This window comes from Prionailurus viverrinus, chromosome E1 (assembly GCF_022837055.1).
Source record: "Prionailurus viverrinus isolate Anna chromosome E1, UM_Priviv_1.0, whole genome shotgun sequence".
Classification (NCBI taxonomy): Eukaryota; Metazoa; Chordata; class Mammalia; order Carnivora; family Felidae; genus Prionailurus; species Prionailurus viverrinus.
Genome location: NC_062574.1, coordinates 22,722,690 through 22,738,725, shown reverse-complemented (window position 1 = coordinate 22,738,725; position 16,036 = coordinate 22,722,690). Strand labels below are relative to the sequence as shown.

The 16,036-nt window shown below is 39.2% G+C and overlaps 1 protein-coding gene across 18 annotated transcripts in view; it reads right to left on the bottom strand.

The window, feature by feature from the left end:
* The window catches only part of LOC125151770 (schlafen family member 5-like), a 36,889-nt gene that overhangs the window by 7,487 nt on the left and 13,366 nt on the right, over positions 1-16,036 (bottom strand). For 7 of the 18 annotated variants that reach the window (XM_047833203.1, XM_047833200.1, XM_047833206.1 and 4 more), the window contains 3 exons: positions 15,566-15,691; positions 10,462-11,182; positions 9,160-10,292 (listed from right to left, as the gene is read on the bottom strand). In XM_047833203.1, coding sequence (XP_047689159.1) covers positions 9,485-10,292; positions 10,462-11,182; positions 15,566-15,691 — 1,655 coding nt within the window. In that variant the 3' untranslated portion in view covers positions 9,160-9,484. Of the gene's footprint in view, positions 1-6,369; positions 6,804-7,490; positions 7,804-8,471; positions 8,858-9,159; positions 10,293-10,352; positions 10,365-10,461; positions 11,183-13,288; positions 13,767-15,565; positions 15,692-16,036 lie in introns of those variants that run through there. The other 11 variants (XM_047833215.1, XM_047833211.1, XR_007146945.1 and 8 more) reach the window with 11 other exon arrangements.

Genomic DNA, 16,036 nt, shown 5'->3' with positions numbered 1-16,036 from the left:
GACAACTTTCATTTAGCATAATACCCTTTAGTTCCATCCACATAGTTGCAAATGGCAAGATTTCATACTTTTGGATTACTAATACTCCATTGTGTATATATATATATATATATATATACACCACATTTTCTTTTCTTTTTAATTTTTTCAATGTTTTATTTATTTTGAGGGAGAGAGAGACAGAGTGCGAGCAGGAGAGGGGCAGAGAGAGAGGGAGACACAGAATCCAAAGAAGGCTCCAGGCTCTGAGCTGGCAGTACAGAGCCTGACATGGGGTTTGAACTCATGAACCACGAGATTGTGACCTAAGCCAAAGTCGGACACTCAATTGACTAAGCCACTCAGGTGCCCCCTATACCACATTTTCTTGATCCATTCATCTATCGATGGACATTTGGGGTCTTTCCATACTTTGGATATTGTTGATAGTGCTGCTATACACATTAGAGTGCATGTGTCCCTTTGAAACAGGATATCTGTATCCCTGGATAAATACCTAGTAGTGCAATTGCTGGCTCATAGGGTAGTTCTATCTTTAATTTTTTGAGGAACCTCCATTCTGTTTTCCAGAATGGCTGCACCAGTTTGCATTCCCACCAGCAGTGCAAAAGAGATCCTCTTGCTCCACATCCTCGCCAACATCTGTTGTTGCCTGAGTTGTTAATGTGAGCCATTCTGACAGGTGTCAGGTGGTATCTCATTGTGGTTTTGATTTGGATTTCCCTGATGCTGAGTGATGTTGAGCATTTTTTCATGTGTCGGTTGACCATCAGGGTGTCTTCTTTGGAGAAGTGTCTATTCATGTCTTTTGCCCATTTCTTCGCTGGATTATTTGTTTTTTGGTTGTTGAGTTTGGTAAGTTCTTTCTAGATTTTGGATACTAACCCTTTATGTGATACGTCATTTGCAAATATCTTCTCCCATTCCTTCAGTTGCCTTTTAGTTTTGCTGATTATTTCCTTTGTAAATAGGAAGCTTTTCTTTGTAAAGCAGAAGCTTTTTATTTAGCCAAGGTCCCAATAGTTCATTTTTGCTTTTGTTTCCCTTGCCTCTGGAGACATGTTGAGTAAGAAGTTGCTGTGGCCAAGGTCAAAGAAGTTTTTGCCTGCCCTCTCCTTGAGGATTTTGATGGCTTCCTGTCTTACGTTTAGGTCTTTCATCCATTTTGAGTTTATTTTCGTGTGTGGTATAAGAAAGTGGTTGAGGTTCATTATTCTACATGTCGCTGTCCAGTTTTCCCAGCACCACTTGCTGAAGAGACTGCCTTTATTCCATTGGATATTCTTTCCTGCTTTGTCAAAGATTAGTTGGCCATACCTTTCTGGGTCCATATGCGGGTTCTCTATTCTGTTCCATTGATGTGAGTGTCTGTTTATGTGCCAGTATCATACTGTCTTGATGACTACAGCTTTGTAATACATACTGAAGCCTGGGATTGTAATGCCTCCAGCTTTTTCAAGCCCTTTCCAATCTTTTTCAAGATTGCTGTGGCTATTTGGGGTCTTTCTGTTTCCATACAAATTTTAGGATTGTTTGTTCTAGCTCTGTGAAGAATGCTGGTGTTCTTTTGATAGGTATTGCATTGAATATGTAGATTGCTTTGGGTAGTATTGGCATTTTAACAATATTTGTTCTTCCTATCCAGGAGCATGGAATATTTTTCCATTTTTTGTGTCTTCTTCCGTTTCTTTCATAAACTTTCTATAGGTTTCAGTGTATAGATTTTTCACCTCTTTGGTTATATATATTCCTAGGTATTTTATGGTTTTTGGTACAATTGTAAATGGGATCGATTCCTTGATTTCTGTTTCTGTTGCTTCGTATTGGTGTATAGGAATGCAAGCAATTTCTGTGCATTGGTTTTATATCCTGCCACTTTGCTGAATTCATGGATCGGTTATAGCAGCTTTTTGGTGGAATCTTTTGGGTTTTCCATATACAGTATCATGTCATCTGCGAAGAGTGAAAGTTTGACCTCCTCCTGGCCAATTTGGATGCCCGTTATTTCTTTGTGTTGTCTGATTGCTGAGGCTAAGACTTCCAATACTATATTGAATAACAGTGGCGAGAGTGGACATCCTTGTCTTGTTCCTGACCTTAGGGGGAAAGTTCTCAGTTTTTCCCCATTGAGGATGATATTAGTGGTGGGTCTTTCATATATGGCTTTTATGATCTTGAGGTATGATCCTTCTATCCCTACTTTTTTGAAGGTTTTATCACAAAAGGATGTTGTATTTGCCAAATGCTTTCTCTGCATGTATTGAGAGGATCATGTGGCTCTTGTCCTTTCTTTTATTGATGTGCTGTATCACATTTATTGTTTTGCAGATATTGAACCAGCCCTGTATCCCAGGTATAAATCCTACTTGGTCGTGGTGAATAATTTTCTTAACTGATTCAGTTGGCTAGTGTCCTGTTGAGGTTTTTGTGTCCATGTTCATCAGGGAAATTGGTCTATAGTTCTTTTTAGTGGGGGTCTTTGTCTGGCTTTGGAATCAAGGTAATGCTGGCTTCATAGAAAGAGTTTGGAAGTTTTCCTTCCATTTCTGTTTTTAGGAACAGCTTCAAGAGAATAGGTTTTTAACTCTTCTTTAAATGTTTGGTAGAATTCCTCTGGAAAGCCATCTGGCCCTTGGACTCTTGTTTTTTGGGATGTCTTTGACTACTAACTTGATTTCTTTACTGGTTATGCATCAGTCCAAATTTTCTATTTCTTCCTGTTTAAGTTTTGGTAGTTTATATGTTTCTAGGAATTTGCCCATTTCTTCCAGATTGCCCATTTTATTGGTGTATAATTGCTCTTAATATTCTCTTATTGTTTGTATTTCTGTTGTGTTGGTTATGATCCCTCTTCTTTCATTCTTGATTTTATTTATTTGGGTCCTTTCCTTTTTCTTTTTGACCAAAGTGGCTAGGAATTTATCAATTTTGTTATTTCTTTCAAAGGACCAGCTTTTTCTCTGTTCTACTGGTTTTGTTTTTGTTTCAATAGCACTGATTTCTGCTCTAATATTTATTATTTCCTGTCTTCTGCTGGTTTGAGGTTTTATTTCCTGTTCTTTTTCCAGCTCCTTAAGGCATAAGGTTAGGTTGTGTATCTGAGATCTTTCATCCTTCTTTAGAAAGGCCTGGATTGCTATATACTTTCCTCTTATGATGGTCTTTGCTGCATCCCAGAGGTTTTGGGTTGTGAAAATTATTATTTTCATTGAATTCCATATACTTTTTAATTTCCTCTTTAACTTCTTGGTTAGCCCATTCATTCTTTAGTATGATGTTCTTTAGTCTCCAAGCATTTGTTACCTTCCCAATTTTTTCTTGTGGTTGATTTCGAATTTCATAGTGTTGTAGCCTGAAAATATGCACGGTATGATCTCAATCTTTTTGTACTTGCTGAGGGCTGATTTGTGTCCCAGTATGTGGTCTATTCTGGACAACGTTCCATGTGCACTGGAGAAGAATGTATATTATGCTGCTTTAGGATGAAATGTTCTGAATATATCTGTTAAGTCCATATGGTTCAGTGTGTCATTCAAAGCCATTGTTTCCTTGTTGATGTTTTGATTAGATGACCTGTCCATTGCTGTGAGTGGGGTGTTGAAGTCCCCTACTATTATGGTATTATTACCAATGAGTTTCTTTATGTTTGTTATTAATTGATTTATGTATTTGGGTGCTACCACATTTGGCGCATAAATGTTTTCAATTGTTAGTACTTCTTGGTGGATAGAACCCCTAATTATGATATAATGCCCTTCTCCATTTCTTGATACAGTCTTTATTTTAAAGTCTAGATTGTCTGATGTAAGTATGGCTACTTCGGCTTTCTTTTGGTGACCATTAGCATGATCATCCCCTTACTTTCAATCTGAAGGTATCTTTAGGTCTAAAGTAGGTCTCTTGTAAACAGCATTTTTTATCCATTCTGTTACCCTATGTCTTTTAATTGGAGCATTTAGTCCATTGACATTTAGAGTGAGTATTGGAAGATATGAATTTATTGCCATTATGTTGCCTGTAGAGGTGGAGTTTCTGGTGGTGTTCTCTGGTCCTTTCTAGTCTTGTGGTTTTTGGTCTTTCTTCCTTGTCTTTTCTCCCCTTAAAGAGTCCCCCTTAAAATCTCTTGCAGGGTGGGTTTAGTGGTTATGAACTCCTTCAATTTCTGTTTGTCTGGGAAACTTTTTATCTCTCCTTCTAGTTTGAATGGCAGCCTTGCTGGATAAAGAATTCTTGCCTGCATATTTTTCCAATTCAGCACATTGACAATATCCTGCCACTCATTTATGGCCTGCCATGTTTCTGTGGATAGGTCTGCTGCAAACCTGATCTGTCTTCCCTTGTAGGTTAAAGGCTTTTTTCCCTTCCTGCTTTCATGAGTCTTTCCTTGCCTGAGTATTTTGTGAATTTGACTATGATATGCCTTGTTGATGGTCAGCTTTTGTTGAATCTAATGGGAGTCCTCTGTGCTTTCTGGATTTTGATGTCTGTGTCTTCCCCAGATTAGGAAAGTTTTCTGCTAGGATTTACTCACTTAATCCTTCTACACCCTTTGCTTTCTTCATCTTCTGGGACCCCTGTGATTATGATGTTGTTCCTTTTTAATGAGTTGCTGATTTCTCTAATTCCTAAATCGTGCTCTTTTGCCTTAGTCTCCCTCTTTTTTTATGCTTCATTGTTCTCCATAAGTTTGTCCTCTATATCTCAGATTCACTGCTCTGCCTCATCTGTCCTTGCCACTGTGGCATCCATTCGAGATTACAGTTCACTTATAGCATTTTTTATTTCATCCTCAGTTTTATCTCCGAAGAAAGGAATTCTAATCTGTTTTCAACCCCAGCTAGTATTATTAAAATTCTAAATTCTTGTTCAGACATCTTGCTTGTATCTGTGTTAAGACCCTGGCTGTCATTTCTTCCTGTTCTTTCTTTTGGGCTGAATTCCTTCATTTTGTCATCTTGAAAGAAGAAAAGGAATTAATAAGTTAAAAAAATTAAAATTAAAAAATTAAAAACGCATAAAAAAATCAAATAAAGGATGCTATATCCTAGGTGTGTTCTGGTTTGGTTGTTGAAAGGAGCTTGATTACAGAAAAAAGGGAAAGATGAGAAAAGAAAGGAAAAAAGGAAAATGATTAGAAATTTGAAAAATAATGAATACAATGAAATAGAATAAAATGAAAGGATGGAGAGACTTGTGGTGTTCCTGAATAGTGAGGTTGGCCCAGATGGGCAGGGCTTACTGTAATGGCTCCATTCTCCACCAGATGGTGCTGCTTAGCTTACTGGGGTAGATTGTTGTGGAGTCTAAGGGTGTGTATGCACATGCATGGGAGGGGTGAAAATGGCATCACCCAGCTTCCCAGTCTCTACTATTAGAACTCTGTGCTCTGACCAGCAATCGCATATCCCTCCTTTGTCTCCAGCTTCCATCCGCTCCCCACTTTTACTGTCCATGACTAAGCCATAAGCTTGCCAGGCAGCACATCCCTCCTGAGTTTTATCTCAGATGCAGCTGTTTCCCATCCCCTCACTTCTGAGGGACTGCAGTCTTGACCCGCTCAGACCTTTGGGGGGAGGGTCTCACTGAGCAAGGGCCAGGTGCCCACCTGTCCCCGGGAACATTCTCAAGACCATGCTGCTGCTGATGCCCAGAGATTGTGGCTGGGTGCCAACCCACCCCAGAGAAAGTTCACGTGATTGTGGAGTGGCAGCGATTCAGGGATTATGGTACATCACAACACACATCTGGCACCAGACTTGCCATTTAACATCCTTGTTCCAGCACCACTGAATGTGGTTGTTCTCTGGGGTCCACTGGGAACTTTGCCTGTGGGTTGGCTACCCTACATCTACCATATGTCCTTCCATCAGGAGAACCACCTCTCCTCCATGAGGCCTGATGACCCTGAGGACCTTGCTCTCTGCTCCTGGGGATTTGCCCTTCCCATGACAGCAACACCAGGTATTGAGTGGCAGAGTTTCAGGCTCTGCACTACCCCTGTTTTTAGTATCTTAATAGAATTTAAACCCTCTCTTTTCTCCCTTTTTTGTTCAGTCCCTGCGGTTGTTTCCACTTTTCCACTTTCTCTCCAGCTGCTTTCGGAGGGAGGGGAGTGCTTTTCCCGTATTCTTCTCCCACCCCATCTCTGTCCTCTTTCTGCATGCAAAAGTGGCTCCCTGCCCTCCGTGGCTTCTCTTTCCCCCAGTTCACCTCTCTGCGCCACATACCTGCTGAATTCTGTGGTTCAGATTGTGCAGATTATTGTGTTAATCCTCAGTTTTCTAGGTGTGTAGGATGGTTTAGTGTTGGTCTGGCTGTATTTCATGGATGTGAGACACACAAAAAAACTTCCATGTGCCATTTTGGCTCCTTCACCAAGAAATTTATTAACTACCAAACATTATTATAATTAAATTGCTTAAACCAAGACTAAAGAGAAAATCTTAAGTCAGAGAAAATACCATATTGTGTACAGAGGAACAAAGATGCGGATTACAGCGTATTTTTGGAAATGATGTAAGATGAAAGACAATGAAGGAATATATGTAAGTTACTGAAAGACAAAACTACCAACCTAGGCCTCTATCCAACAAAGCTATGTTTCAAAAGCAGAGGTGAAGTACTTTTTCCATGTGTACACAATTTGAACAAATTTATCAATAACTCACCTACACTATAAAAACTGTTAAAGAAATTCCTTTGAGCAGAAGGAATATGATGCAAGACACAAAGGAATGAACACCACCAGGAATGGTAATGGCATGGGTAAGGATAAGGAATTTTTTTTCATATTATTTAAACTTCTTTAATTTTTTTTTTCAACGTTTATTTATTTTTGGGACAGAGAGAGACAGAGCATGAACGGGGGAGGGGCAGAGAGAGAGGGAGACACAGAATCGGGAACAGCTCCAGGCTCTGAGCCATCAGCCCAGAGCCCGACGCGGGGCTCGAACTCACGGACCGCGAGATCGTGACCTGGCTGAAGTCGGACGCTCAACCGACTGCGCCACCCAGGCGCCCCGATTTAACCTTCTTTAAAGGACAAGTGGCTGTTTAAGGCAAAATAACATCAACATATTATGGTTTTTATAGAAGTACAATGTATCTGGACAAAGCACAAAGCCTGGAGAGAAATGGAAGGATAGTGTTGTAAAGTTCTGATACATCACATGAAATGGTATCATATCACTTGAAAGAAGACTGTGATAAGTTAAAGATACATCCTGTAAACCCTAAAGCTACCACTAAAATAACAATACAAAGAGTTAGAACCAATAAGCCAATAAAAGAGATCAAATGTAATTGAAATACAGCATGCCCATTGTCTTGTTGCTTTGAATATTGCTCCAGAGAAATCAGAAGCCAGAAGGATCAGACAATTGGATTTGTCTGCTGATTGTTAAGAAATCTTTCAATCTGAAGATATATTTTATAATTTTCCCAAATTATATCTTAGAACATTTTATTGTTCCACTTATTGATTTTTCTACTCCACATCCATTCTTACTGGATCCTCACACTCTAGATAGATCTCCTTGATAACTACAGTAATATTTGTCTAATTTCTCTCCATTTGTGTGATTATCTCAAGACTTCCTCTATGTCAGGAACGGGGTTTTCAATTTCTTGTTGCTTCTAATTTATTTTTTATTCTGTATTGTTTCACAATCTGTGTCCTTAGCAAGATCCCTCTTTGTCTCTTTTGGCTGCTTCATCACTTTGTCTTTCAAGGCTTGTTTCATTGAATTTAAAGACTTCCTAAATTCTTCTATAGCAATAGCCTTTGAGAAACTAGCTGAAATCCTCAAGATTCTGCAGAATAAAGATATTGTATATTTACTTTATAATTTCATTGGCTATTAGATTAAATTAAAAGCAAAATGGACCTTTTAAGTCCAGTACATTCATCTTCTTAAGGCCCTTTTATTTTAAAATTAAGAAATAAAATACAGGGGCGCCTGGGTGGCGCAGTCGGTTAAGCGTCCGACTTCAGCCATGTCACGATCTCGCGGTCCGTGAGTTCGGGCCCCGCGTCGGGCTCTAGGCTGATGGCTCAGAGCCTGGAGCCTGTTTCTGATTCTGTGTCTCCCTCTCTCTCTGCCCCTCCCCCGTTCATGCTCTGTCTCTCTCTGTCCCAAAAATAAATAAACATTGAAAAAAATTAAAAAAAAAAAGAAATAAAATACAATGTGTCTCTCTGGGGAATTGTGTCTCCCTGGGGAATAGGTTCATGCAATAACCTATTTTCTCCACGGGAATAATATTAAAGCAGAGCTAAGGACTCAAGATCCCAAATAACCAAAAGGCACACAAAATGTTTTCAAAGATAGTGATCAGCATTACTACCATCACTAACAGAATAAAAATGGAAAGGCATAGGGATGCCTGGTTGGCTCAGCTGGTTAAGCAGTGGACCTCAGCTCAGGTCACAATCTCACAGTTCACTAGTTCAAGCCCTGCATTGGGCTCTGTGCTGGCAGTTCAGACCCTGGAGCCTGCTTCAGATGCTGTGTGTTGCTCTCTCTCTGCCCCTAGCCTGTGCTCTCTCTCTCTCTCTCTGAAAAATAAATAAACATTAAAAAAAAAAAACTTAATGGAAAAGAATCATGTAATGTGGTTTCTAAAAAATTGCAGTTTGTACTTTCTGATCTTATATTTTGAAATATTCCACAACCATTCCTGGCCCATAAAAGGCCAGACACATGACCTCTCTGTGTCCTTCATACTCTCCCAGTACATGAATGATATCAAGCATTTCTGCACCATTGCTGTATTGAAAATAGTGAAAATATTTTTTTAAAAGTCACAATATCTGAGTCTGCCTGGCACATATGGCTCAGAGATATTCCTGTGACTCCTTCCCTCATTGAGTGCTTCCTCAGCCACCATGAATAACCAGCTCTTCCCTCTATACCTGCCTACGTGTTCACACACACACACACACACACACACACACACACACACACACACACCATGTCTGCATCTCAGGGCCCTCTAATTACTATTCTGATGACCCTAATTACTATCTGAAATTTCTTTTTTTATATTTATTTATTTATTTTGAAAGAGAGGAGTGGGGGAGAGCAAACATGAGGTAGGGGCAGAGAGAGGGAGAGAGAGAATCCCAAGCACGCTCTGTTCTGTCATCATGGAGCCTGACAGGAGGGCTCCATCTCACAAACCATGACAACATGACCTGAGCCAAAATCAACAGTTGGAGACTTAACTGAGCCAACCAGGTGCCCCTATCTGAAATGTCTTGTACTTGTATTTGTTTACTTGTCTGTGATTTACCTCTGCCCTAAAGAAGAAATCTTGTCTGCCTAGTTTGATACCCTACCCCTGATCCCCAGCACCTAGGAGAGTACATGGCTCAGAGTGAGTGCTCATAAAATACTCTATAATTCAATGTTTAGATCAAATAGTTTCATGGTTAACTAGAGATGAGAGCTACCTAATTGTTTCTTAGCCTGGGATCTTCCTGTCAAATAGGAACCTTCAGAATATAGAGATGTTTCTTTGCCCTGGAAGCCAGACAGAGCAGAAGATTATGGAAAATATCTGGCTCAGCTGTTAGGTTGAACCCAAACACGATGTTTCTTTCCAGGCCTGAAAATCGACGGACACTGTCCAACACAATGTGATTGGCCATGATATCCGATGCATCTTGGATCTGTACTAAAAGATCAGATTCCCCATCGAGCTGAGATGTATTTCTTTTCCTCATTGCTCTTAGAAGCTTATCTTTATATATTTCCACTTCACTTGCTTTGCTGAAAAGCACAGCAACGTCCTTGGGAGAATAACCATTCCTAAAGAGAAAGTGGCATTTCTTTGCTACTTGGAACACCATATCTTCCATGTCCAAGTACTCCATAATCTCCACGTAGCCCGGAATACCCTGAGCCCATTCAGCTTTATGAACCATCTCCAGGGACGCAGGCGGGATGTTACATGGAGGATTTTCTCTGACCTCCTGCATTACTTCTTGTAGGTATTTGGCTATTGGATCTGCATTACGGATCACTCTGGTGAGCTCTTCTCTTGGATACTGGGCTGTGAGAGCAGGGAGGCCACTGCAGCTCAAGTGGGTAGTCTGAAAGTAGTCTAGAAAGATCCAGAGAATTCCTGGGCAATCCTTTTTTCTCTGAGTGATGGCTTTTGCCTTCTCATACCAGTCTCCATCCTCAGTGCGAAAATTCTGAGCTTCATCGATGATGATGTGCTTAATCTTTTGGAAGTCATTTTTCATGAAGGTTTTCCGGGTCACTGCCTGGCAGACATGTCTCTGGCTGAAAATGTAGAGAAACACAGTCAAGTTACCCCACTCAAACAAAGGAAGCCAATTATACTCTTAAACACATCTGGACCTAGTCATTGCAATATGACTTTTCACATGCGAACTTAAAACCACACCAGCCAAAATTATTTTTAAAAAATCATTATAGTTAGGCTGCATACCTCACAAAATTCTTCAGAGGCTGATTTTCACAGATGTAAAGAATATCATCTGGTTGACAGTGAAACACATTCCTGATCTTCTCCATTATCCTAAGAGCCAGGATGGTCTTCCCTGATCCAGGTAAGCCATGAACAAACAGTTCTCTAGTCATGCGAATGTTCTTTGAAAGCAACTCATACTGTTTATCTGTGAGGAGGCTGAAAACCTCAGAGCCCATCTCTTCACTTAAGAAAGATCGGAATCCGAGCAAGACTATCACAAGGGACCGTAACAGAGCTTCCATGTGCTGGGTGGTCCTAAGGTTATAGGAGTTGGGGTAAATTTGCAAATCCAAATCATGAAGAGTCGTTGCTGTATTATCAGGATTCAGTAGGAAGATCAAGGGAGTGATACACAATTTCCCAGTGTAGCCACCTGTGTTCACCAGCATCTGTTTTAAGACGCGGGCGACTTTCCTAGAGTAGCCCTTCCAGCTTGGGTCCCACTCGCTGAGGATAGTGTAGAGGCGTGGGGTGTTGTTCTGGGAAAGCAGAAGAGCATCGCAGATGACTCCCTGCTTCTCTTGCAGACCCACGTCCACAGCCCAGCTTCGAGAGAATATCAATATTCCTTGAGAGAAAGAGCACATTTCCTTATTTATTAAGTTTTTGAGTCCTTTATGTGTTGAGAACAGCTCCTTGTAGACGCTTTCTGGTGTATACACCATTCTGTCTGGTAATACTAAACAGGAAAAGAATTGGAATAAATTCGAGAATCTGCAAACAAGCTAGAATCATCATTATCCGTAATAGATTCAATCCACATTTGGGCCCAACCACGTGTCAGCATAAGGATGCATTAGTGATAGGAAATAAAACAATTCCCAGTCCAATGGAGATGATAAGTGACTGGCATAACAGAGACAAACAATAATTATACAAAGTGGTAAATGCAATGGGCAAGAAGTGCACAGAGCATTATGCAATCATCAAGGAGAGGGAGCCCTCAGGAAAAAAGAAAATGTGGAAGTCTTTCTGAAGAAGGAGACACCGGAGCTGCTTAAGGGATGGCTGTGAGTTAGCCCTCTGAAGGATGCGAGAATGGAGAGATAGGCAACAGGGGACTCATGAGTAAAGCACAAGACAAGAAACTCATGCAAGCACCTCCAAGAAGTTTGTGTTGTGATGTCTAAAGTGAAAGGCACAAAGGAGGAAATGAGGATGGAGAAAAAGGCCTTATGGTGCCATCTTAGCACCTGGCAACGCTGACTAGGGTTAACAATACTGTGTGATATATGTGAAAGTTGCTAAGAGAGAACGTAGATGTTCTCAACACACACACACACACACACACACACACACACACACACACACGTATGGTAATTATGTGAAGTGATGGGTATGTTAGCTAACTTTATTGTGGTCATCATTGTGTAATATGTACAGGTTTGAAAAAAATCATTTTGGGGGCTCCCAGCTGGCTCAGGTGGTGGAGCATGCAACTCGATCTTGGGGGTGTGAGTTTGAGCCTCGTGTGGGGTGTAGAGATTACTTTAAAAAATGAAAGATTTTTTTAAAAATAGGGGGAAAAAACCCATGCTGTACGCCTTATATAGATGATGTTATATGCCAATTAGGTCTCCATAAATCAGGAAGAAACACCTATCATTGGTTATAAACTATATGAGGTGTCCTACATGACATTTTGTGAAAGGCAAAATTATAGGGATGAAAAATAGATCAACAGCTGCTAAGGGTTAGGGATTGGAGAATTCTGACCACAAAGGGGCAGAATGAAGGGGCCTTTTTTGGGTGATGGAACTATTCTGTGTCTTTACTTTGGTGGTGGTTACTTGAATCTATACCTTTAAAAACCTTTAGAATTCTTTAAGAAAAAAGCCCATTTTATATATGTAAATTTTAAAAATTAATTTTTATAAGTATTTTTTAAAAAGAGATTTAGGTGTTTCATATGTATAAAAAGGGTTCTTGAAACTTTTGGCATCACAAGCCCAAATCGGAACTCTAACAAAATCTATGAACCTTCTCCCCAGGAAAAAAATAAACACAAAATTTAAATTTTAAATTCAGGGTAGATGGAAGACACAAGCATGAATCCAGATTTCTGTGATTGGCTGGATGGAGTATGGACTCTCCAATTCATAGACACAATGTGGAAGAAATGGCAGAAAAAGAATACTTCATACAGATTAATATTCAGAATATACAGAACAAGTAGAAGATTGTCAGCATGGAAGACTGATTTTGGAAACGTTCAGTTTAAGATACCTGTGGTACATCAAGTAGCCAGGAAGTAATCTGGACACGCCAGTACCATTGGTCTGGGCTCAGACAAATACTAAAGTTATTTTCTATACAATGGACTAAACTAAGGGCTCCTCCTCCTCCTATTTTAATTTAACATCATTTACAAATTATTGAGCAACGATTTCAACTAAGTAAAGGAATAATATATAAACATAGGAAAGGTTAGTTCAAAACTACCTTTGGTTTTACATTAATACGATTATTAAGTAAAATGTTTGGAAATGGTATAATGTATATTTTAAAGCTAAGAGCTTTCCTAAATGCCAGCAATTCACAATCAGAAATTATTATCATATAAGGATCTCCTTCTAGTAATAAATTTAAACTTTTTAATTTAGGGTAGTTAGAATATAGTATTACACTAGTTTCGGGTGTGCAATACATTGATTTCGCAATTCTATACATTACTCAATGCTTATCATGATAAGTGACTCTTAATGCCCATCACCTATTCCACCCACCCCCCACCCCTCCCCTCTCATAGTCACCAGTTTTTCTCTATAGTTAAGAGTCTGTTTTTTGGTTTGCCTCTTTTTTTTTTCTTTGTTTGCTTTCTTGCTTAAATTCCACATAGGAGTGAAGTCATATGGTATTTGTCTTTCTCTGGCTGACTTATCATTCTAGGAATAAAATTTGACATATATAGCAACAATACAGATACAACCGAAACAATCAAGAGATGTAACCTATTTCACTGATTATAAGTGTACTTTAATATCTCTGAAATCAAGATACATCTTCTAATTTAATTGGCAATATTTTCTTTATTCGTGGTAAATAAAATAATAATACAATATTGTTTCCTTGGGTTTGATGAAATATAGTAAAAGAAGAATTTAATAAATGGCCAAACATCCCATGTTCACCTATGAGGAAATTCACTGTTGTAAAAATGACAATTCTTCCCAAAGTCATTTATCAATTTCATGTGGTTGCCATCAAAATAATCTCCACATGTCCTTTTCTTTTAGGTGGAACAAAATGATTCCAAGCTTCTTCTAGAAGAGAAATGCCATGATAATACCATTTGGTGGATTCTGGTCTATGTTTTGAATTACGATTTGGCAACGTTCACCGAAGGGTACCAGCAATTGTTACTACTTGGAATTTATCTTTAAGGAACACCTCAAGGCATTTTTAGAAAAATGTATATTGTAGCATTGTTGAAAATAGAAAAAAATTAGGTGTCATATAAAATTCCATCAAAGAAAGGACTGGTTAAAGAAGTGGTAGCAGGGTAGTTTGCAAAGTTCTATTTTTTGACCTAGGTGGTGGTTACACAGGTTTTGCTGCGTACTAATTATTCTTTTTTAAAGTTTAAATTTAGTTAAGTAATCTCTACACCCAACGTACTTTCTGTACATAGAGTATATTTTACAATAAAAGCAGCTAAAATTAGTAACATCTATGTTTAGGAATACTAGGAAACACTACACAATCAATAAAAGAATTGGGTCAATCTATGAGTAAAGTCATGACAAGATATACTTATGTCACTCAGATTCAGCCTTATGCTTGCATATATTTGTAGTACATTCATTTTCACTGCTGAATAGTATTCCACTAGGTGAATATACTACAATACAAATAGTAACCTAGAGCAGTCACGGGGATCGCTCCAATTTTAGACATCTCTTGATGCATATGTACACATGCTTCCCTAGAAACTAGAAAAAGTTACTGACTGGTATAATATCCAAATGACCAATTTAGTCTAAAGGGATTAACCCAATTTATTTTTTATTTAAAAAAAATTTTTTTTTCAACGTTTATTTATTTTTAGGACAGAGAGAGACAGAGCATGAACGGGGGAGGGGAAGAGAGAGAGGGAGACACAGAATGGGAAACAGGCTCCAGGCTCTGAGCCATCATCCCAGAGCCTGACGCGGGGCTCGAACTCACGGACTGCGAGATCGTGACCTGGCTGAAGTCAGATGCTTAACCGACTGCGCCACCCAGGCGCCCCTAACCCAATTTAATTCATAGCAGCAATGTACAAAAATTCTGATTAGGGGGCTGGAGTGTCTCAATTGGTTGAGCATCCAACTCTTGATTTCTGCTTGGGTCATGATCCCAGGGTGGTGGGACTGAGCCCCGCACTGGGCTACGTGCTGAGCATGGAGCCTGCTTGGGATTCTCTCTCTCCCTTTGCTCTTCTCCCCCCTCACGTTCTTTCTGTATCTCGCTAAAAAAAAAAAGATTCTGATTACCCAGAACGTCTCCAACATCTGTTATTTCAATTAAATAGTGTAGGATGGTATCTACTTGTGGTTTTGAAGTGCGTTTCACTCATCCTGATAGCTTGAACAGCCCTTCCTAAGTTTATTGGACATGCGTGTTTCCTTTTCGGAGAAATACATCTTTATAACTACTGTGTATTTGTCTACGAGGTGGTTTGTGCTTTTAACAAGTTTTGTAAATTCTTTGTATATTCTTGATACCAGTTCTTTGTCAACTGCATGAATTTCATAATCTTCTTCAAGTTTGTCATGGATTCTTTCACTCTCTTTAAGGTATCTTTTGAGTAACATAAGTTCTTAATTTTAGTGTGGTGAAATTTATCAATCTTCTTGTTTAAGGTTAATATTTTTAGGTCTAGTGTAGGAAATCCTGTCCTACCTCAATGATGCAAAATTATTTGTGTACATCTACTAAAGTTTCAACGGTTTGTTTCTGACATTTAAGTCCTTAAACCTTCTGGAATTGATTTTTTTTTCTATAATATAAATAGGAGTCCAGGGTTTTTTTCATATGAATGAACAACCAACATGTTCCAAAGCAACCAGACATGAATTACCTGGAAAGATACGTTTTTGCTGTGCTTCCAGACATTCAAAATTCTTATGAGTGCACACAGTCCTGCTGCGGGGTGTAGTGGATGACAAACTCAATGCAAGGACCATCTCAGAAAATCTGGAAAGATCTTAGGAAGTAAGAAGTAACAGTTCAATATGCAAAAATGCAGACTCCAAATTATAGCTAAGCTATGTTGTAGTCTTTCACTTTGTCTTAGAACCCAAAGCCTTGGCCCACAGATCCTTGTGTATACATTCTGAGTCAACTCAAGAAAGTTTATTGATATCTTGGGCAGGGTGAGGTACTACATGGAGCAATAGTTTTCATTTAATTGTATTCTATTGAAACTCATGTTTTATTTTTTAGAATGCTTACATTTTAAAAATACAATTAGAAAGTATATAAGGTTTGGGGTGCTGGGTGACTCAGCTGGTTAAGCATCCAACTCTTGATTTCGACTCAGGCCATGATC